Raw genomic sequence first — 24,737 nt, 5'->3', positions numbered from 1 at the left:
CACAAAGTCTTTGCTCAGAATTTCTGATAGCAAGAAGATCTCTGTGGTGGAGCTCCCCAGGGTTCCCTGGATTCAGTCTTCTCTATTCTCCTGTTAGCTACTAAGGGAAGGCTGGCATATTTAGGGATAGACTACTGTTTTAGTACACTTTCACAGTGTCTTTTTTTTTTTTAATTTTTAAACTAAAATTTTATGGTGGAAGCTGAGCATGCTCCATGACCTTGAGATACACATTCCCCTGGAAATATCTGTAATCTTTCCTTTCTAAGATTATGATATTCAACTGAGAATACTCAAGAAAGCACCTTTGGTGACTTGAATAAGAATGGCCTCCATGGTCTTACATATTTGAATGTTTAGTCACCAGGGAATGGCTACTTGGAAGGATTAGAAGGATTTAGAGTTGTGGCCTTTTGGGAGGAAGTGTGTTGCTAGGGGTGGACTTTGAGGTTTCAAAAGCCCATTCCAAGCCTAGAGTTTCTCTTTCTGCATACAAGTCAGGATGCAGCTCTCAGCTACTGATCCAGCTGCCTACATGCTACCATGCTCCCCCACCCCATGATGATAATGGACTAAACCTCTGAAACTGTAAGCAAGCTCCCAATTAAGTGCTTTCTTTTATAAGGGCTGCCTTGGTAATAGTGTCTCTTCATAGCAACAGAACAGTAACTAAGGCAGTACCCCTTAACTGGGTAAGATCAAGAATGGACCAATCCTTGCCAGGCAGTAGTGGCACAGCACTCAGGGAGAGGGTAGTGGCAAGTGGATTTCTGAGTTTGAGGCCAGCATGGTCTACTACAGAGCAAGTTCTAGGACAGTCAGGTCTAAACAGAGAAACCTTGTCTCAAACAAACAAACATGCAAACAAACAAATGAATGAACAGAATGGGCCCATCCTAAATAAATACATATATTCTTTTGGTGGATGAGAACACTGTTTTAGAAATAACTCACACCCTCTCATACCTGCTCCCTGTAATAAATCTTTCTCCACTCTTGGCTATGAATGTATTGGCTTTATATTCACCAAGACATGAGCTGATTAGGCTACATTCTCTCTCATTTGCTGCCAGCATTATAGGCTAAGGCTGTTTCTCCAAGATATTAGGAACCCTTCTTTCCACACCTGCCTTGTCTGCCTAGCCTCGTTCCTGGCTAAGTCCTTCAAGTCTTTGTTCAAATGTATCCTTTCAATTAGGCTGAATCAATCTTCCATCTAAAATCACATTTGTCACCCATACACCTTTCCTCCTTATACAGAACTCTCTCTCTCTCTCTCTCTCTCTCTCTCTCTCTCTCTCTCTCTCTCTCTCTGTCATCTATCATGTAGTTTATGCGGGTATCATGTTCATGTTTTTATGTACCTGTCACTGCTTGAAGGTCTGTTCTACCCAGGCAAGCATCTTTGCCTGATTCATTTCCTGATGTTGACTAAGGATGTAGAGTGAAAATGTGATATGTACTCCACAACTGTTTATGACTTCATGAAATACGGAAATTGCCTTACCTGGCCTTGTCTGTCTAGTTTGTGAACACATCAGAAAAAAAAGGAGAAACAACCCACTTCCAGTGTCTTCAAATTACTTATCAAATTGGAGGCCCATAAGTAATATGGGGAAGAATTTTTCAAGACGGTTGACTCAGATATTAGAGAGTAGAGCTTTACTTCACACACCTGCTGCCATTTCATCTCCTTATTAGAACAATGGGCCAAAGGCAGGGATGATTTCCTCGGGCCTCTGGCCGCGTGTGTGGACCTTGCTCCAATGTAGCTTTCTAGACTGATGATGTAAAATTTCCTGCGAAGATGGCGAGGCTCCATGGCCAGTAGGGAATGCTTTCCTGCCTGCCAGAAGCAGCTCTACCCTACCCCAAACAAACTCAAAGAGTAGCTGTATGACTCACGCACTGGTCTTCAGTCATGGGGTGAGGAAACCTGCCTGTGGAACCATGTCTCAAACAGCATAGTCACCAGTAGAAAGAAGAGGAAATCCTGGAAAGTACTATTTTTAAAGTGTGCATATCTGTCAAGGGAGACCTAAATGTGCAAGAAGAGGAAGTACAGGAAACTACATCAGTCCCTTCTACACATTCTGTATGATGGCAGAGAGCCAAATTTTGAATAAGAGGTCACCAAGTATCTGCATAAAAATTGAACTTCATGGCATTTCAACACTAACAGTGTGACCCCTGCACACCCAGTAGGCTGTGATGTATCTTGGTGTAAAAATAGCAGAAATCAATACACTGGAGATCTATTTTCAATATCATGTGAGCTACTAATAACTAACATATGGTTCAGCATATGGCATGTTGATACAGATACTTTTACTCCGGTAGGGTTAGCTTTTAAGTGAAGGATTTCTAGGTATTTTACAAACATGATTCATCAGTAAAGCCCTCCCAGGGGAAGTTGTGGAACCCATAGAGACACACAGCATCCTGTACACAATCAAGACCTACTAAGGAATGAAAATAATAAGAAAATAGCAACACGTCACTTTTAAAAGAAGCTAATGGATGGAAGTTAAGTAATGTTCCCAAAGTCTTCCCATGACTTGATGGAATAAGTGAGATCAGAGGTCAAATTTCGCTGACATAGGCAGTCATCGTGCTAGGTGATTTATGTTGGAGAAGCAACCATAAATCACACCTATTCCCACATATTCACATAACCTGATTTCTACTCCAGAGCTTGGGAAGTTGTGACCAAAGTTAGTTTACCACAACAGCATTTCAGTGGAATTTTCTTCCCTCCACCATTCCTTCTCCCCAATTGTATTTTTCCATTAACTTCAAGCCCTGGGGTTGCATACCCTTCTAAAACCTATAATTCTCTATATTGTCATTTCTGTTCCCCAGTCAAGACAACCAGTGTGCCTACACATTTGTTTCAAGCAGGCACACATTGTACTCTGTGCAGATGTTAAATTCAGAATTGGCAAATGAAAGCAGATTTTTTTCTTTCTTTCTTTTTAATTTGCTGAAGAATGGGAAGTATATAAAGACTGTCTTGAAATAGAAGCATCATCCCATGAATAAATTCAAAAGCTGTTAGATATCTTTATCATCAATTAATGTTTGTTGGGTGCCTCCAAGGTTCAAGATGCTAGGGAAGGAATAAATTAAGTTCTTTGGAAAACAAAATCATGCCCGAGACAGATGGAAGAGTTTCATGAGACATGTCTGTCTCCCTATACAACATGGCAGTGCAGCTAGGGATGAATGTTTGGAAAAACTAAAGCTTGTTTCATCTCCACATAGCTGAGTAAGTGCTGGGTAACTGAGCTGAATGAGACTGTCCTTAGTTCAGTGTTCTATTCCCCCTCAGGGTCTTGTCTCCAAGGTCCCTTGTGATGTCACTGATGGTAGATAAACATGTGTGAGTGATAGTTTCCTTGTGAAACAACTCCAGAGGGACCTTCTTTTACACACTAAATAGCCCAATTTGTGCCCTCTTTGGTACATCTGAATACACATATATCTAAGACTGTGGGCATCCCCATGTTATTCTGAAAAGTAAAAGCCTTCATTTTCATGCTATTAGAACTTTTCCTTTCAAAATATTTATCCCTTCTTTGTTGAACCCCACAATTTTATGTGAAAACAAAACCTTTAAGGTAAACCTTGGAAATGATATATAAAGGTTGAATCTGACCTTTAGTAACAATGTGCCCTCACAGAATTGCTAATCCTACAGACTTCACAACCACACCAAGGCTGACTAACAGGTGCAGAAAAGAAAAATACATTATTTGCATATTTTTCACTTCTAAAAATTGTTGAAATTCAATACTGGCTTGGTGTAACCAAATTTTTTTCTGTATCTCATATTGTATAAGTTTCAACACATCATTCCTTTTATATCACTTGAAAGTATAGTGGTCATAGTACCCACATGGTATTGGTACCATGACAACTTGAATATCAGAATTCACAGATATCATCCTTAGATAAAACGGCACATTTTAGATTACCTGTGCAGTTGATAACATCTCTAGATGACTTTGCCACCTAATACAAACTGAAGGCTGTGTGAATCGTTATACTGTTTGGTTTAGGGAATAATGATAAAAAGGAAAAGATGCCAAACTTGTTCAGTAGAGATGTAATTCTTCTCTTTAGTGGAAGCTGAAGCTGCAGGATCTGGGGGATATGGAGAGCACCTATAATTTGCAATCAGAGAAACTACACAGCTTTAGGCAGAAAAAGTCAAAGCTGAGTTTGTATATAATTAGGGCTTAGGACTCTGTCTTCCTTTAATTCTCATGATGTCCTTCTATGGAAGTCACTTAGAACTTGCTGGATCTAGAGCTGGGGATCTCAAATGTTACCATGGCCCAGAAGCCCTAGGCAGGCTTCTTATATTGCACATTGTTGAATTCTGCTTTAGCAGAGTTAGGGGTGGGGCCTGAATCTTTGAGTGTCTAAAAAAAAAAAAAAAATCCCAGGTGATAATCCAAGACTGTTATGGGTGGATTGTCACACCTTGAGAAACATTGGCTCTAGTCTATTAACTAGTAAGAATAGAAGTTACGTTGTGCTTTATTTCTCATTCATCAAATATGGCTATGGGCAGCTCATTCAGGTTCATGACCAGATTGTTCACTCTCCACCTTCTGAAGCTTTGTTTGTGGCCATGAGTTGAGTATTCACTTGAGAATATAATAGCTATTTATTAGAAAAAGTTAGATTGTTCTATAAGATTAGTGTGTAAAATTTATGTTTTCACTAAAATTTTGCTTTAAAAGTCTTAATTAAATCACCTTTTTAAAAACGTATGTTTAAAACCTTTGAGTGGCAGGGAATCCTGCTGAAGAGAGGGAGGAAGGATTGTAGGAGCCAGAGGCGTTAAGGACATCACAAGAAAACCCACACACAACTAACCTGGTCTCATAGGAGCTCACAGAGACTGAACTGACAACTAGGGAATCTGCATGGGGCTGACCTAGGCCATCTACATATATGTGACAGTTGTGCAGCTTGGTCTTCTTGTGGGACTCCTAAAAGTGGGAGCAGGGCCTGTCTCTGACTCTTTTGCTGGCTTTTGGGACCCGATTCCTCATACTGGGTTGCCTTGACCAGCCTTAATACAGGGTGAGGTGCTTAGTCTTCCTACAACTTGATATGCCATGTTTAGTTGATATCCATGGGAGTCCTGCCCTTTTCTGAACAGAAACAGAAGATAAGTGGATGGGGGGTGGGGTGGAGAGGGGAGATAGGAGGAGGGAGTGGAAACTGCAGTCAGGATATAGAATAAATAAATTAATAAATTAAAACAAGCAAACAAATACCTTTGAGTAAAAGGTTTTTGGAGTTCTGCTCTTCAGAGACTGAGTTGGGGATTCCAGACACAAATATTGAACAGGGCAGAAAAATGGCTCTTCTAGAAGCCTACTAAGGAGACCCATGAGTGGCCCAGAACCTCTGCTATGGTTGCCAAACAGTATGCCTGAGGAAGCAGGGAGGGCTGTATATGCTCTTAAGGTGAGCATCCAATTCCAGTCACGAGTGGCCAGTGAAGGCTTCTCACAGGAGGTACTGCCTTACCCAAGAAAACCTTTTCTCACTGAGCAAAATTTTCTAAGCATCTAGACTCTATCATACTTTGTTTTTAGGATGGTGACAGCCACTGACCACATACAGCTATTTGGCATTTGAAATGTGCTCATCCAAACTGGGATGTCCTGTAAATTTAAAACACATCCCAGATACTGAGGACAATGTGTTGCAATGACATTTTAGACACCCACATTTAGATCAAACATTCTAGTTTTACAAAGTAAAAATGCATTTTCAGTCAGGTGACCTCCTGCCTGAGCCTTCCTAAGGCTGGGATTACAGAGGTCTGTCTATGCTTTCTTTCGTTTTTTTTAAAGTGGCTTTTCAAAACTTGAAAATGACATATGCATTTTGTGAGTCACACTATATTCCTATCCCATCGCATTGCTTGAAATACACTGGCAAGGGGAAGAGTGGTAGAGGCGAGAGTCCGATGGACAGATGGATATTGTCCCTCAAGCTGTGCCTCCCTTGTTTCTCACCTCTGATTTCTGTGGATACCAGTGAATTCTCCCTATGAACATGTTGCAGGAGGGTTTTTTTTTTTTTTTTTGGTCTGGTCTGTAAGGGAAGCCTGTTTTCCTGGTCTTGAAATGGGGCAGGGTATCAATTCAATACCTAGAGGCAAGCTAGTCAATAGGTTGGGAGCAGTGGAGTGAATCATCAGAGCCAAGCATTCACGCACCCTCAGTGGGGCAACTCTGGGGTATATGCATGCATCCTTCCAGTGTCTGCCAGAGGACTGAGACCCAGCTGTCCCCACAATGTCTTTGTCCATGCAACTATTTTGTTTTCCTTTCCTCCCCTATCGCATTTCACTATTCCCCAGCCAGAGCTTCCTGGGATTGCTGCTTGTCCTTGACTTCTAGCCTGAGAGTTTGCTTCCTGTAGACCTGATCTAAGAACATTTTAAACCAAACAACTACACAAACAGATTATTCCCAATCAGGCTAAGTACTGATGATGGGAAATGCAGATTGCTAATTGGCTCTTAACAAGATCATCTGGGGCTTCCCTGTGGAAGTGGCATTTAAGTTGAGGATCCTAAGGTTCTTACAAAGTAAAACTGATCAGTGGAACTTAAGAAGGTAAAGCTGGGGGGAACAGATCATGCTCCGGGGCAATGAAGAGCACACACAAGAGGCCTCATATGGAAGGACCTTGACATTTTTGAAGATTTGAAAGTAGCCCATGGGATTGGGGTATAGACAGCAAGTATCACAGATAGGCCTAAGTGGGAGAGATTCGGGCAAAAGGAGGAAATGGAAGAGGAAGAAGGGATGGGTTACAAAGGGAATGTTCCATTGGGTAGGGAACAAAACCTCCAGATTGTACATGCTTGGGGATGTACAGGATGTTGGAGGACCTGCCACAGAGGAAGTGGAGGTGTAAGTAAGGCTGGGTGATTAAGTGGCCATTTTAGAAGGGGCTTCATATCTTTTGGTGGAAGGGTAGTAGGGAGCCATGGAAGGATTCTCTTTCACGTGGTAGTAGCTATGTTGATTATGCAAGGAGCAAGGTGAAGAGAAAAGGCAGCTACATAAAAGCTCCCTTGGAGCTGATTAAAATCTGTCAGAGAAATGATGACAGAGGCCTGAGAGAAAGAGGTGGCGGGTGAGGCAGGAAAGCAGGATGGATTAAGGAGACATTCCGGAGGGCAGAATCAGTAGCTTTGGTGAGTGTGTGAATGTAAATATACAAGAGAGATGACACCGCCAACTTCATCATATAGCTGTAACAAGTGTTCCATTTTACTGGCACCCAAGTCATGCTGCATGTTCCACAGCAGCCCAGATCTTCTGCAGCAAGCAGGGAGTAGACACTGTTGAATGCCTGTGCCATGGGCTTGATTGATCACCATATTCTATCACCTTGGATTCCACCCCAGAAGTAGCCTAGGAAACTGAAGGTGGGAAGCTTGGAAGCAAAAAGTGACAGGTTGGTTTAACATAGTCATCTGCTATCTAGCAGGTATGTTTTAGTAGGAAACGAGATGGCGTAGATGCAGAGAGGAAAATTAGGAAGGATCAGAGGAGAAAGTGACGAAGCATGTGTGGTGCGAGCAGGAGGGTGTGAGTATGGACAGCAAGCACCTCTGTAAAAGGCTGGGTGTGGTTGTGCATGCCTGTAATCCCGGGGCTGGCTTCGAGGCAGAGATGGGAAGGTCCTGTAGGCTCAATGGTCAGTCAGCGTAGCCAATCAGTCAGCTCTAGCTTCAGTTAGAAATGCTCTCTCACAAAGTATGGTGGAGAATGGTAGAGGAAGAGGCCCATATGTGCCTCCATATGTGTATACATGAGTATGTGCACGCAGCCCCTCAACATGTACACACACAAAAATACACACACACACACACACACACACACACACACACACACACACACACACTTGACATACAATCTTGAACCAAGTGAAGCATGTCATTTTTGCATGGTTGTGCTGCTTGCAGATATTCCTGGTTAGACTTTCTATTTTTTCCTTTTGTGACCTTGTCAGGGTTGTTCATTTTGACTGATGGTTTGAGACAGTTGCTTCCAATATCTGTTCTCTTTCTGTCGCAAATAGGAATATATCCTATTGTTATCCCTTGGGGCCTGCCTCAGCAAAACGGACAGTAGCACACATTCTGTGATTTCCAGACCGATTACAACTCTCTCCTCCCTGTCTCTAAGGACACACAATTTCTTCCCCATTGAGCTGTGCTTTAAAAATCAGCTGTCATTTCCAGTTTAGTATACATTACTTTCATTTAGTAATAAATCTGTCACCTCTTCCAAGACTACTGATAATACTAATTATCTGGTATATATACATAATAATTCCCAAACTACTATACAAAGCAGGAAATTCTAGGTTTACCTCATCTTGAATTTACTAAAAAAAAATCTTATTGGGAATATATTCCAGAAAGAGTTGTATTTTAGGTCATTATGCTTTTCCCCCAATACTCTTTCTTTTCCCTTTGTGAAAGCAACACTTGCTCTAATGAATCGTCTCCAGAATATAAAAAAATTATATATATATATATATATATATAGATATATATATATATATATGCTTATATATATGAGGTCTCATGCCTGTAAGGTGAGTACTCTACCACTGAGCTTTACCCGTGGCTCCACTAACCATTTTCTAAACAGCAATTTGTCAACAGACTCAAGAACTAGTGAAATTGTTGAGCATGGTAAATGATGCTCAATCAACATAAATATCAGAAACGACGTCAAAAGACAAATAACATCCAGCTCTCCTCGTCTGGTGGCACCGTGGGCCACTGCCAGTGTGGGCCGCGCTGTATACATGAAATGACATATGGATCTCCAGTTCAGGAATATTCTGGCATGTTCTTTGTTCTTGCTGCCAAATTGGTCAATTTACAGAAGTCTGCCCTTATCGGATGTCCTCTTTTTGGATAACTGTAACGGAATTCCAGCTGTCTCCTCTCCACAGAAATATGTTTGGTGAATAAAAAAAGAAAAGGCATCAGACTGGCTCGTGATCAATGAAAAACATCTCCGCAAGTGCTGGCACTCATTGAAATGGCAATCAGTTGCTTTGTGGGTCATTTCCCTCTCACAGGTCCTGGGGAAGATTGCTGAATGCATGGGGGTCCCTCGGCCCTAAAGAGCTACAAGTCCTCAGGGGCCAGAAACAGTGCCAACAAGAAGAACTCACTCAGCAGCCCTATAGCCACCCTCTGAGGAAGGGATGGTTTAGGATTTCCTGTGTTCTTTACAATTTGCTTATGGAGACTGTATCATCTCTCCCCATTCTCATTGCGACTGTGGGATAATTCTTGCCTTGCTGGGGCCAGTACCCCCATTTTATGGACCTCCCAGAAGATGTATCCACATGAAAATGACCCCAGTTTTGAACCTTTGTGCTACAATTAAGGGGTTGTTTGTGGAAACAACAAGCAGGAATTGCAAGAAAGGCTGTCTTACAACTGCAAATGTCAATCAAGCACAAGTCAAGATGGAGCAAGAGGCTTTCCCATCACATGACAAGCATTCAAACAAACATATATGTTTCCTGAACAGTTCAAATAAATCGTCAGTGTATAACCTTCTCAACACTAGGCTAAGAGAGGGTAGGGTCAGGATCACTAGCAAGAACAAATAATTAGAGGAAGAAACATTACATATTCAAGGCGAAAGATGGCCCTGTAAAGTCTATCTCATTAAAGCTAATTAAATTATGCTTTTGGTCAGTTTTAATTATAACTAATAATTAGTCCTATTCAGAAAATGTTAAGAGGGTTAATTAAGGACTGAAGAGTACAAAGAGATACATTCCTCATTTATTGACCCTTTAAACCATTCATAGTTAGACCCTCCTGCTCTTGCAAGAGTTGGCCAGTCCTGGCATGGTTTGCATGAAGCATCTCAAGTTGAAGAATCGGGGGTGCTTTTGACTTTGAAATCAAATAAGAATGTGTCCCTACTTGTCAAACACTAGTGTCCGTGCACTGCTTTGAATTTCTTTCAACTTCATTTCTTTCTTACCTCTGACCGCGTGCCATCATCAATCGTGTGTGCATATTAGCATAGCTTCTTTTGTAGACACCCGAGCTACTTTTTCTAATGTCCTAGCAAAGTTAAATTGCAGTTGATTTTTATTTTAATTTGGTTCTAAGAATTTTTGTGTAAGTGGTTTTAAAGATATAGGAATCCCCCCCACCCCGTGTGTGTTTGTGTGTGTGGGTGCGCGCGCGTTCATGCACCCAAACATACCTGATGCTCTTGATGGAGTGAACTAATGTTAAACAATGAAGATATAAATGCCAAATTGTAAGACTAGATTATGTTCTCCCTTTAGAAGGCAAATTTGACACAAGTTCCTATTGTCATATGAAACCTTTTTGTGCCAACATTTAGTGAGCAGCAAGAAGTGCTTACTGGCTGGCTGTCCATCCGTCCTTCTCCCTGTGGTTGGAGGTTATTGTTATTCACTTGATGGATAGAAACGCAAAATGCGTTCTCAGAGAGACCATCACCTACAGGTCTGTAATTCTTTTCTGACAGAACCACATTAGTCATCCTGCTGACTTAATTTTTGAACCTGTTTCAGTCTCCCTAAAGGCATGAGAGAAATCCTATGTAAAACGTACCCATCCTGAAAGGAGGACTCCAAATCTCTTAGAGCTTGATAAATTAGACCTCTTTAGGTCACTTGAGGAGTGTGGAAAGGAGGGATTCTCACTGAGCTGGGGTGGTGCAGTGACACTCAGCTAAAATACTTTCAAGGATAGCCTGCACATCTCTCTGAATGCTGGAGAGCAGCGGTCTGTAAATGATAGCCTGGAGCCTTGTCTTAGCATATACAGCCTGCCAGCTAACAAGGCATTTTACATTTCTAAAGGGCAGTGATTAAAAAGAAAGAAAAGCACAGACCGACCATATGTGGCCTGCAAAGTCAAGATTCATTCTTATTTGGTCTAAAGTGTGTTGACCACTGCTTCAGAGCGAGCTGAGAAAGCTGTGGGAGTTGACTCAGCTTAGGAAGCTGCACATGTGAACTCCTTGCTGAGGGGTGACAGTCCCTGTGATACAGGATTGACTTGAACCTCTATTAAGATAACCTTCAGACACCTCCTGTCTACCAGTGACATCATTTTCTATAAACTAGCATCGTCCCCAAGTTTTCACTGACTCTAAAACCTTAGATGGTATTAGAAAGGACATTTGAGCTTAAGTCAGTAAAAGGATTTAATATTTGAGTAAATCTCAAAGAATCCTGGGTAGAGACACAGCCAGGAGGTAAGATGTCTTGGGACAGAAAACTGGAAAGATGCTTGGGATTATGGTGGTTTTAAAAATATGCCCACAAAGCCTTAGATACCCCTTCAAGAGAGGAGACTCCTCAATTCCTCTATGATGCAATTATGGATTCGGTTCTAATTAGCAGAGTGCAGCCAAAATCATGGTAAGCTACACTTGCAATGAGATTACAAAGTGACCACTAACTCTATCTAGTACAGGCTATCACTCCCACTCCTTTGCTCTGGGGTAAGCCAGCCACCATTATGAGGTTATACATCAGACATCAGCTGAGAGAGAGGCCTGCAGACCAAGGGAGTGAGCTTCCCTAACACCAGCCAGTGAGAAAGTGTCTAGACTCAGCCTCCTCCAAGACAGGGGTGGGAGGATGAGACAAGCATGGGATGGAGCTGAGTCGACCAAGGCTTTGATGTCATCCCTTCCCATCAGTCCTGAGTGTGAAGAGTCCAGCCTGGACCACACACATTTTAATACGTTTTCCTTCCTCCAGCAACATTTGTAGACTGCATCTTGCCATCATCAGTACAGTTTACCGCATCCTCTGGGAAATCCTTGTGGAAGCTGATCTTTACATGTGAAGCTCATAGCAACCCTGATAGGACGTTATAGGCTGGCCATCAGCAGAACAACCCATGTGATAAGAAAGCTACAACTTGCAGTTTTGCCCCTTGACTTCTGGGGAGGAAAGAGGATGCTACCCATGACTTAATCAGCCATGCCTATGTCATGGAACCACTATGAAAGTCCTAAACACCACGGTCCACAGAAAGTCCTGGTTGATGAGTGCAGTCATGCCAAGTGGGTGGTACCTCAAATCTGCAGAGAGAGTGGTCCCCAAGCTCATTTAGACTATTAAGGCCCTCTACCAGGCACTGTTTCACATATTCACAGAGAATTTCATATTTCTCCTCTCTAACAAATAAGTGATAGTAGATGGCTTGTGCCAAGTTTAGGAGTCATTGTAGCACATTATTAGCCTGTAGGACATTCTTTGAACCAGCACAGTCCTGAAACTTCTGTGTGAAGTGGAGGTTCTCTTGGGGTAGGATGGGGTGGGGTGGGGGGAACACTTAATCTGTGTTTACACTGTTTCTGGATAGGTAGTGCCAGACTTAAGTAGAACTGTTGGTGTCTAGGAAGTTAGAAGATGGTTTAAAAGTATAAAACAAACAACAACAAAAACTACCACACTTGTGATGTCTGAAGCAGTCAAGTACAAAGAGAGGATTTGGTCTGAAGGCTTAGAATGTGATATCTCTGTTAGCCTCGCCAAAAAATATTGTCCTTGCCTCATTTAAAATGTTTAATTTTTTTTATTTAATAAATTTTCCTTTGTGTCTGTCTCTTTTTGAGAAAAGGTAGCTTTGACTTTCAGAAACTCACTGTGTAGGCCACACTGGCCTTGAACTCACAAAGATCCCCTGCCTCCAGAGTGCTGGGATTAAAGGTGTGCTCCACCATACCTATTTAATTAAAAATTTAATAAAAATGAGGATTTAGACTTGGCTCATATTTGAATACCACACTTTCTTTGCAGCATTCAAAAACCACAGCGACAAATCAGCCTGAAATGACCTTCCTCTCCTAATGGTCTTTGCTGACACAAAGGACAGAAATCGCTGTGAAGTAGACTGAGCCAATCCCAGATCTCATGTGCTTGCATCATTTCCTGTCTCAGAAAGGAAATACTTCAAAACTTCAATTCCATAGGAAGCACCAGCCCTAACAAAGAAGGAGGTTAAGGTTCTTGGCATCTGTCACCATCATATTCTTCTGTGGGGGGACTCTATATTATCAACTCATAAAAGAGTCCTTTATTCCAGGAAGAAACCTTTAAACAATGATTTTTCTTAGTTAATTCCTACCTTTAATCCCAGGAGCAAGCAGCACATTTCACTTAAGAAAAATGATTTGCAGTCACAGTCACGGTAAATTTCTTTATCATTTCCTTAGTCATTTACTCATTCTTTTGGCCACCTAAAAATATTTAGTGAGTATCCAGTTCCTTTAAAAAGTGCCATTTCTCTAAAATACTCTAAGGCAGCAGTTCTTAACCTGTGGGGTCGGCCCCTTTGGCAACCCTCTATCTCCAAAAATATTTGCATTATGATTCATGACAGTAGCAAAATTAGTTATGAAGTAGTAAGAAAAATAATCTTTTTTGGAGGTCACCACAATATGAGGAACTGTATTGAAGGGTCTCAGCATTTAGGAAGGTTGATGACCACTGCTCTGAGGCCTTTTACTTTCATGGGAAATATAGATGAGATGATATTCAATGTTTACCTCTGTGCTCAGCCTCCTTCCTTCCTCCCTCCCTCTCTCCCTCCCTGCCTCCCTCCATCCTTCCTCCTCTCTCTCTCTCTCTCTCTCTCTCTCTCTCTCTCTCTCTCTCTCTCTCTCTCTCTCTCTTTCTCTCTCTCTCTCTCTTCTGCTTTGACCAGAGTTGAATTTTATAGTACAAATCCATAACCCTGGAGATGAAAAGATACCTGGCCAACAGTCAGTAATAACTGACAGTTTTTCAACATAAAAAACGAAGACTGTTCTATAAACCTGAGATGAAAGACACAAACAAATGCATCCCCAACTTCTTGTGTCATGATTTGCAGGAAACTGGTTTTTATTTCCTTTCTCAGCTGAAACTTCACTGTTAGCTCATAAGGGCTTATGGGTCTTTTGGCTGGCACCTGTTGAAAAAAATAATGGGTGATTTACTGAAGGGAGAGGAATGTCAATGGCTAAAAATGTCTAGACAGGAGAAAAGTAAAAGCTAAATACTCTTAGGAATAAAACACACATAGCAGAGAAATAATCATTTGAGTATAATTTTTCTGGGAAGTCAGGATCACTTCCTTCATGCCATGGGCATAATTGTGCTGGGTTCAATCTGTTTTTAAGTCCATACTCAAAAAATTTGAGAAAAAGAAAGAAAGAAAGAAAGAAAGAAAGGAAAAAAAAAACACCCAAAGCATTTGTTTTCTGGAATTTCTGCTATGGAGAAGAGGGGGAAATGGTGTCTATTACCCACATGCAGCAGTGGTAATCATAATAATAGAGATGATAGCTGCCATTTTTAGGTGTTCACTATACTTTCCCATGCCAGATTTTAGGCTTTCTCGGCTCTCTGTATTTTACTTATAACCCTTGATCAAATTCTTGGAGAGTGAAGATTATCATTCCAATTTTACAAATGAGGAGACTGAAACTCAGAGGCACTTACAAAAGTCTGCAAGCTGGTAAGTGGCAAAGCTGAGATTCAAACCGAAATCTGGATGCCCTGACAAACTGGCACCGTGCCACTCCAACTGACTTCGGAGAAAACTTTTCCCAGTTAATTGGATGCATGTACTCATTGTCAAATAATTAAAGTTTATGCAGAATTATATTTCAATTAGAATTTAATTGACTATCCGAGCACAGCATTCTATGTGAAACCATTAGTATCTTCCATTTTAAGGCTTTATTTGTTTCATGTTCCCTGTCCCAATAAACATCATTTTGGCATCACAATAACCCTTTGAAGGCATTTTTGGTTGCTAAGTGACAAGATGTTTTAATTGCATTTCACCAGTGCCTAAATTTGTGCTCAGTAGTACTAGACTCCTTCAAACCTGTCCAGATGACACTTTGTACATAGAAATGTGATAGAATGTTAATGAATACATTCTAAAAAGCAAAACCCTAGGATTCAGCTTCCTAAGACATAGGTTTTAATCTCAAAATGAGGTCTTAAGCCCATAAACTGGCTCTTCATGTTACTTCTAAGGTCTGTCTTCTGAGGTGTATCCACAGGAAACTGAGCAGCAAAACTGCCAGGAAGGGGCCTCGTTACTGAAATGTGTTGTTAGTAACATTATCAGCAGATGACAAGTTCCAGCACTCTGTGATTTAATGGGCACCAGACGAGGAAATCCAGCACCTAAACACCAAGAGGGAAGTAAGTCTGTGCGGCTGCCAATGCATAAACATCTAAAGACCAAGTTACCATACCACTCCAAGAATTTCAGAGTCAACAAGCTCAGATTTCCCCAGTGCCTGGGGTGGCCCTGGGAATGAAGTCCGTCATAAGCAGTACTGTTGGCATTCTTTTAACCCACCATCAAATAGTTTGGAAATACGGGATGAAAGTTAAAAATCGAACAACCAAATTTTAGAAGCATGGTTCCACACTGCCTTCCAAATGTGCTCTCTTGGGCTGACAGTACTGCTCCGTTCTGAGTCTGTCTCATGCTTTCGGCATTCAGATTCCTCCCAGAACCCATTCTTTAACTTCTTCCCTGTGGACTCAGCTCAGACATCAGTCCTGACCTGCTTCTCTCCGGCTTTGCCTTATTTCCCCAGGAGTTTCCTCACTCCTCGCATCTTTTTCATTTCACAGTCCTTGCTGTTTGCTTCACTGGACAACAGTTGCTTAGCACTTTGCATTTGCCCCTAGCTGGGTGGAACTTTTCTATAGCCTTTCCACAGCCCTCCAGTTGTCTCTATGGGGTTTTTAAGTGGTGCCTTTTGATTTGTCAAGATGATTGAGCAAAAGCGGAATTGGGGTGGGGAAAGACTACAAACTATGTCATTACATATAGCATTAATTTCTCTTTTATAAAAAAGGGATAGGACATAAGATTTTGACCACCAGTTAGTATTCACTGACAGTGGATTGCAAACAAATCAGCCATTTCCCCCCAGCTGATAGTTGCTTTGTTCTCTTCTAGGGAACCATACAGCTTCCATGAGTCTGAATGCAATTGATAATGCATTCCCCCTTTCCCTATCCCAGACCTAGACCTGCCAGGAGACCCAGGCCTAGGTAGAACATTGACTACCTCTGGCCCCAATGATAAGCTCAGGGAATAGGCACATGACCAAATTTGGCCAATCAGAAATAAGAAAACACAGCTTCTGCACTTTCACTGAAGCTATCCAAAAATAGTAGCTCGTTCTCACTGGTGTGATGAGATGACAGTTTGAATCGGTCTTGTCCCCAGAGAGATAGAAATCTGCACCAGGATTTATCCAGAGGGAGACAGGCAAAGGACAAAGATGGAGACAGAGGACAGAGACAGGAGAGGCTTGGAATGGTTGAATTTCCAGAACCAATGTCATGCGAACTCTTTAGATGCAGATTCCTCTAAAAGCCTTTGAAATGCTTTTCCAGTCCTTGAATGAGTCTCTTGGCCTACCATAGGCTGCTAATACTTCTCACACTTGCTTGCTCACCAGTAATACATTGGGCACTTGAAAAAATCACTGATCTACAAATCCAGAGTGATGTGTGCCATCTCATGCGCTCATATCAGGGCTTCAGCCATCATCAGAAAGGGCCTACTAAGTGTAGCACTTGGATATGATGATACTTTCTAAGCATGTCTGGGAGCTGCCCTGGGATTGCCTCTCAGCTGACTTCTTATTTAATTTCTGATACCCATTCATTGGATCTAGTGTTCCTATGCCATCCACACTTAACACTTGTCACTTAGAGAAAAAGAGCAGTCACACTCACTCACACAAACACACTCTCATTCACACGCACACACACACACACACACACACACACACTCACTCACACACACTCAAACACACACACACCAATCCCTGTGACTTGGCTGCAGCACAATTTCCGATTTCCTAATACTTTGCTGATGGCACACATTCAAAATGCAAATTTTCATACACAAAGGAAGAATAACTCTTGAAATAAGCCTCAATGCCATGGAAGACTCAAAGCTCACACTTGATTTAGTAGAGCTGCACGGAGAGCAGAGTGTGACTGTCCTCTCAGCAAAAGCAATGGATTTTGAGTCAGCGAATTTTGTGGAAGAATGACTTTAAACCGGAAACACAAATGATGAGTCTATGGCTGTATGACTGAATTTCAACCTTTCACAGAACCAGGCTGAAGGGATCATCAAGACCGTGAAATGAAATCCTTCAGTTGACAGGCACCAGAGACTTAGTGAGGTTAGTCATCACCCACAGGAAGCCACAGCTTTTGCTGCCCTACCTCACCCCACTGTGTTTCCTCATTCTGGACCGTAGACTCCAGATTTCACATTTGTGTATCTTTGCTTACTCTCTTTTAGCAGAAACCAGTGTTTTCTTCTGAACTCATCCCACAATTGTGATTGATTTAATTGTGTATGTATGGTAGACACTGCAGTAGACAGTGTTTCCTAAAAAAGGCAGCAATAGTAGTACACATTCTATTCCTTATTTTGTTTGCTGTTTGAAAATGTGGCTTTGACAGCCTTCATCAAAAGTAGTTTCTCTTTCCTAGAACCCCAGAGTCTTTGTTAACCATCTCAATCAACAGAATGAAAATACACTGTGTACTGATGTTCTAATTTGTTTTTTATTGCTGGGAAAAAAAAAATCATGGCCCAAAACAACCTGAAGAGGAAAAAGTTCATTCAAGTTTATAACTCTTAGTCCATCAGGGAGGGAAGCCATGGTGGGAACTGAAGCAGAGGATACAGAGGAACACTTGTGGCCCCTTGTGACATGTTTATGAATTTCTTATAAAACTGTGATAGCTATGTTTGGTGTCAACTTGACTACATCTGGACCTAAAACCCCCAAATGGATTACACACCTGTGAGGGGTGTTTTTGCTGAATTTGAAACAGAAAGATCTACTTCTGATCTGTATCTTTGAGTTAGGAAGACCCACCTTTAATCCAGGTATTTCAAGGTGGGAGAAGACATGCCTTTAACCTGGCTCTTGAGACAGAAAGACATACCTTTAACCTGGGCCACACCTCCTGTTGGAAGAAGGAAGGTTTTGCTCTCTGCCGGCTTGCCCTCACCTTGCTAGCACCATCCCTTCACTGGCCTACTTAAGGCTTACTTTTTGAGGATTCCAGCAGATACTGAAGATCAGCTGAGATATCTGAGCAGCTACTGGATTCTTTGACTTTCTGTTGATCGTTAGCCATTGCTGGATTGGCTGGAATGCAGCTTGTAAGTCATTCTAATAGATCCCCCATATAAAAACTATATATTCATTCATTCTGTAAGTTCTTTTACTCTGGAGAACCCTGACTAATACAACAACCCATGAGTATCTGCCCAGGTATGGCACCATCCGCACTTGTCTGGGTCCTTCTACATCAATCATTAACCAAGAAAATGCCCCCCCCCCCCCCCCGCATTGACTTAACAAGAGGCCTGTCTAATGGTGGCATTTTCTCAATTGAGGTTTTTCTCTTCCTCGATGATTTTAATTTGTGTCAAGTTGACAAAAGTCCAACTCAGATGGATATGAAGATCACTGAGCTACCAACTCAGAGGCACATTTTCAAAGACAAACGCAGCTGCTGAGTAAGGTTTAAAACAAGAGAAAGACTCCATCAAGGGGAAAGAAGGGAGTTAAGTCAGTGTGTGGTTAAAGTGAGGCTCCAAGGCCAGGTGCCAGGAAGTGGTGATGAGGACTGCAGGAGAGACAGAACTGCCAGGGCCCCAAAGGGAAGGGAGGGAGGGGACATTTGAGAGTGTGAAGAGTTTATTGAAGGGAAAGTTTAAATGACGTAGGCAGAATCAAGGGGGCCAATGAAGCTTTGTGAAGATCCCTGGAGCTAACGATGGAGGGAGCCATTACCAACATCAGACCTAGGAGGTGGTTCATCATAACTGAACAAGAGCTGGAGGTGGAGAGGGCCACCTTCAAGTTGCCTAAGGAAAATAGTGCTTGCTGGCTCAGCTAGGAAAACAATGCCACTGTGCTCTTCTCCTGCCCCCACTAGTGTTCTGCCAAAAGTTCCCACTGTATGGGCCTATGACATCTAAATGGGAGCCAGACATTTGTTCATCAGCAGGGTAACACACACACACACACACACACACACACACACACACACACACACACACACACGGAAACAAAACAAAAATTACTTTAATTACTCCTTGCTCCACACCCACCAAAAGACTGAAATACAAAAACATGCACCACACAGGTTTGCTATGAAAATTTCATTAATAACGAACAAAAAGGTAAAAAAAAAAAGTCCTCCTTAGGAAGCATAAAACACAATCAAGAAACTGGTAAAACAACCCAAAGCTGGAAGGAGAGGGAGTCCAGTAAAGGGATCATCAGCTTCAAAATACAAAGCAAGTTGGAGAGTGATCTGGAAGCACAAACAGAGAGATTGCCCATGCAGGCCTTACTAGAATACATTTTGATCTCTACACACAGAACTAGATAGTGTCTCATCCAGAGATTCATCAACCTGGCAGAAAGCCCAGCAAGAAATGGCAGAATCGCTTTCCGTATCACAATGGATCTTGCTGTGGGCTCAGAAGATAAAAGCATTTACTGCCAAACCTGATGATCTGAGTTCAATCCCTGGGATCCACATGGTGGAAGAAGAGAATCAACTCCAAATCTGTCCAGTAATCTTAACATGAGCACTGTAGTACCTGCACATGCACACACACACACACACACACACACACACACACACACACACACACACACACAGAGAGAGAGAGAGAGAGAGAGAGAGAGAGAGAGAGAGAGAGAGAGAGAGAAATGATGTAATAAAAACTGTCTTATGGTGTGCAAAAGTGTCAAGAATCCTACAGTCAAATTGTATCAGAAGAGCCATTACAAGCTGGAGGACAAGGACACATGGCAACAGGGTAGAGTCCTTGGCTTTGCAGAGGATCTTTGGTTCATAAAGGACATCACTGGGAAACTGGTGAAACCTTGTTAGGGTCTGAAAGTAGTGCTGTATCAGTGTTCATTCTTGCATGGGCATTCGTGCGTGTGCTTGTGTGTGCGGGCACAAGGAGTGTGCATGCAGTTACATTCATCCTTACAGGCACATGCAAAAGCCAGAAGCTGATGCCAGTTATCTCCCTCAATTGCTTCTTTGACGTTGGTTTTTGAGAGAGGGTCTCTCACTGAGTATGAACCTGACATTTTGTCTAGGCTGGCTGGCCTGCCAGCCCCCCACCCCCACCCAGTGCTGGTGTTGTATGGATGTTGGGGATCTGAACTCAGGTCTTCACACTGGCATAGCAAGCACTTCACCCACTCAGCTGTCTCCCAGCCCCCTGCTTTTGACCTTTTATAAGAGGAATGCTCAGGGTCCTGTAAGATCCTCAGTGAACTATTTGAAGATGAGGGATGCTGCCAGAGGCTTGGCAACTGACTCCCAAATTATTCAGGAAAAAAGTTTGTTTTCTGTTTCTTGCTTCTTGTTTGGTGTCTATTCTTGCAGATTGTGAGGAGCTCCCAGGAGGAATGGTACTCTGCATCAAGCTCCATGCGCTTCCTGATTTGCTGAAGGGAGGGCCTAGTTGCAGAGCCTGTACCATCGGCATTGGCCACGGTGGCTGTCTTAGAAAGAATGAGCAAGTCTCCCTAAAAGAGCAGTTTGCAGCTGTTAGGCAGCACCCAACAAAACTGCCCCGACTTTACCCAGCATCATCACCACCTCCTCACCTCTCTCCATTTTTTCACACACCATGTGTCTTCCTTCTTCCTGCCAGGGGCAAAGGTTGTTAGTGCTTGAGTGGAGAATTCTCAGGATGGAAAATGACAAATATTTCGAGTGGATTTGCTAGCATTTGTGCCCAAGGAGAACAACGTACCCTAGGGTTTTGTGCATCATTGCTCAGGCAGAGTGATCCCTGGTGGCAAGCTCATTCCCCAGACTGCCCCTCATGGCTCCAGAGTAACAAATATGAGGAAGGATAGCCATGCTTGAGCTAGGCCTTAGGAGACTATGGTGTGTGTCCAGGTAATTCTGATATGGGTGGACAATTTTAAAGTTCTCTCTGGAATAGTAGGAAAGCACAACTTCACTGCAATAGAAAACTGAGATTATGAAATACAAAAGCAAACCCTAATGTGAAATTCCAATACTGTTTCTTTTTTAAACAGTGCTCTTTAAAGACAAAACACACAAAACTGCTATCTGTTGAAAAGTTAGTACCTGATATCACAAGTCCTCAATTGTCCTATTGTCGCGGTGACACCTTCAAGTGTGTGTGTGTGTGTGTGTGTGTGTGTGTGTGTGTGTGTGAGAGAGAGAGAGAGAGAGAGAGAGAGAGAGAGAGAGAGAGAGAGAGAGAGATCACTCTAATGCTTCATCCCTATAGCTGTGAGTTTTCAATGAAACAAAAGTGAATGGATGTGAACCTCATCCTCTGTGATGAACTGAAGGTTTAAACAAATATAGTCCAAATAACTCACAGGCATCTATACAACTTAAAAAAAAAAAAAAAAGGAAAACCTTTTAAATACATTTAGAAGACGCTCTGTAGGAATCTGTTCAATAGATTCCTTCCTTTGTTCTTTTATTAGCTTACTTAGTATCAACTTAGATGAGTTCTTCAAACATGGACTGGGTCTGGTTGACAGTACCATATGGTGGCTTACAACCCTCTGTAATGCTAGCCCCAGAGGATATGACCCACTCTTCTGCCCTCCACAGGCACCAGCCATGCAGGTAATTCTATTTCCAGACAAAACAGTCATACATGTAAAACAAAATAAGCCTAAAAAGAAGTGAAAGAGACTTTTTCTCATCTGTGACCAGAGAGGGTGGCCCTACATGTTCTCAGAAGCCGGTGTGGCCATGAAAAGCATGATTCAGAGATTTTGAATTAAGGATATAAATATTCACTGAGAATGCAGGAAAGAGCTCGTAAAGAATCATTTTTTATATGTCTGATGTTGAGGTAGATTTTCAGAGTTTGATATCTAAAAGAAACATCCGACAAGACTAAATGGAGGATTATACTGCATTCTGGAAGGATAAAAGTAAGATTCAGAATTCTGTTTCCCACCTAGGTCAGGTTTGTTTCCATTAACTATCTATGACGGCTTCCCTCCCTCTTGGGGAGCAGATGATGTACTAAGTGAAGGTGTATGGTTGACACGAAAGTGACCACATCAAGGACCCCAATGCTTCAGTCCCACAGGAATGGCAAGACCTTCTTCTGGTCCAAGTACAAAAGCTGAGAGTATGTGCAGAGTCCCAACACGGCTTCCTTTTCCAGGAGGACTGCAGCCTGAGACCCAGGATGCCAGCTTTTCTATGTGTATGTGTCTGTCATTTTTTTATTCCCCTGTTGCCCTAGTTAGGCCAATCCCAACGCCATGAAGGTCACAGCACACCCCTCTTCTTTTCTTCCTTTGGTTCTTTCATCCTCGCTGCCTAAGGTTGGCAGCCATGAATGACAGAAACTTCATGGTCATCACTTAACAGGGAAGATGCTGGCTGATACCCACAGCGTGATGACAGTAAGACACCTTTCATGCAGAAGTGAATGCACGAGAACCCACGATGTCCAAGTCACCTAAAATAATCTCTGCACTCAATTGTATTTCTAGTTAATAATTTATAAGGTGGACACAAAAAGAGGTTAAAAATTCCTACTTACAAAATAGGATTGTAACATATCCTAGTAAAAGTTATTTAGAGCTTATGGGGTTACTTGTTTCTGTTTTTTTTTTTTTTTTCATTTAGTATTTTCAGACCACACCTAAACAAGAGGAACTAAAATCTGAGAAAGTAAAACAAGAGAGAAGGAGCACCCCTATGGTACTCAACAAAAGGGTGTGCATTGAATGCTTGGAGAAACTCTGTCCAGATGGTGGACATGTTTGGAGGAAGGATGCTGTGGATACCATCTGGTACCATCCCCCCCCCTCCACTGCAGAGGGAGGGGGGATGGTACCACCCATTCTGTATTACAGGCACATCAAGACTTTAGGAAGTACATCTCTCTCTGTGAAAGTCACTTGCCTTCACAAGTATCTTGAGAGGGCTTTAGAAGATGCCACTGTAGGGTTCTATCATCCATACCTTGAGAAACACTCACCTACAACAGCAGGACAAAGGCAGAGAAGAGAGCCTTGTTTCTCTCAGAAGAAGGAGATCTGGAGGGTTGACAATGACTGTCTCAACAGCAAGATATGACCGAATAGCCATAACCAAAGACTGCTTGTCCTTCATTCCTTGACCTAGTCTACGCCCTCTCTAAGTTTTGGAGGTAGTAAGTGGAAGTAGAAAAAAAATATTCTGCGCACTTGTGAAAACGCTTAGATAGAGTGCTTTCTTGGGAAGCATAATTTGAAGAGGAGATCTGAAGGAGAAAACAGGCTTGGAGAAGATCTATTTTTAACTAATGCAATGGAGTCGGGGAGGGAGTACTGAGTGAACGAACTTAAGGGAAATATGAGAGAAAGCCAGTGAGATAGGGGATGGAGTCCGTACATTTCAACCTTACTCTAGTTACAACATATTTTGATCACATTAACAGGAGTTTCAAGGATTCATAAATAAAATAAGTGACTTTTTGTGGGAGGGAAGTTTCCTTGTTTTATATTCAATATGCTTCAACCCACTAGCTCCTCTATCCAGCAAATATGCTGGGTAATTTCTATATAGCATTTTGTTCAAGTCTCCCTGTGGTCACACAAAGCAGGGCTACTCCTTTCACTGTAGTGTATGGGAACGCAAGCCTTAGGTTAGAAAAACTTCCCTAAAATGGAAGCAGAATTTGAAAAGGCAGGAGGTCTGCCCATATTTTATGTGTAGCAGGGACCATATATATATATTTTTTTCAAGACAGGGTTTCTCTGTGTAGCTTTGCGCCTTTCCTGGGACTCACTTGGTAGCCCAGGCTGGCCTCAAACTCACAGAGATCCACCTGGCTCTGCCTCCCGAGTGCTGGGATTAAAGGCGTGCGCCACCACTGCCCAGCTCACATATATCTTATCACCCTATGTAGGATACCTCCAAACATGAGGGGGACTGGTATTAACAACAATGGCAATAGGCATATAAAACTGGAATACCTCCTGTTCAAACAAGATTTGTGGCTCCCTTCCCCTGGCAAGCTCAGCCTTCTCACCACAGAGAAAGTCACAGTGCTGACATTTTCTAAATTTGCTTTGGAATCTGAGTGCTAATCCTGCATCATGCCCACAGCTGCATGGAATGGGTAACTGTGGAGGGCACAGCTATAAACCAAATGAATTGTCGGCTGTTTCTATGGACAGAGGAAAGCTCCAAGTGCTCCCAGATCATGGGTAATATAGAGTAAATTGAAAGCAAGATGGCCGTGTAGGCATTTACTGAATTCTAATTTTTGCCACAGAAATTTAGTTTGTTTAAACTCTTTGTATTTTAAAGTCTACAGGGTGACACAAAGCTTTTTTTTTTTTTTTTTCTCAAGAAAGCTGTCGTCCTCATTTCTGCTTCTTCAATGCTGGTCAATCACTGAGCTCCTTTGAGTGATGGCAAAGTCAGAATTATGACTGCCTGATTTTACCCTTCACTGAACTTGTCAAAAAAATTAAATTAAAGATCATGCTTATGAATATAATGCATGAACTGCTGCATGGCATTCTGAAAGATAGAATGCCCCTTCCACCCAGCCA

The 24,737-nt window shown here is 42.2% G+C and overlaps 1 protein-coding gene across 4 annotated transcripts in view; it reads right to left on the bottom strand.

Moving 5' to 3' along the window:
* Positions 1–24,737, bottom strand: part of Macrod2 (mono-ADP ribosylhydrolase 2) — a 1,982,629-nt gene that overhangs the window by 145,191 nt on the left and 1,812,701 nt on the right. The window contains exon 12 of one of the 4 annotated variants that reach the window (XM_076570742.1): positions 13,956–14,035. The exons of the other annotated variants lie outside the window; for them this stretch is intronic. Coding sequence (XP_076426857.1) covers positions 14,004–14,035 — 32 coding nt within the window. The 3' untranslated portion in view covers positions 13,956–14,003. Of the gene's footprint in view, positions 1–13,955; positions 14,036–24,737 lie in introns of those variants that run through there. 4 annotated transcript variants of the gene reach the window in all.

Source organism: Peromyscus maniculatus, chromosome 4 (assembly GCF_049852395.1).
Source record: "Peromyscus maniculatus bairdii isolate BWxNUB_F1_BW_parent chromosome 4, HU_Pman_BW_mat_3.1, whole genome shotgun sequence".
Taxonomy (NCBI): domain Eukaryota; kingdom Metazoa; phylum Chordata; class Mammalia; order Rodentia; family Cricetidae; genus Peromyscus; species Peromyscus maniculatus.
Note: the sequence above shows the minus strand (reverse complement) of the source record. Positions and strands in the feature narration are given on the sequence as shown.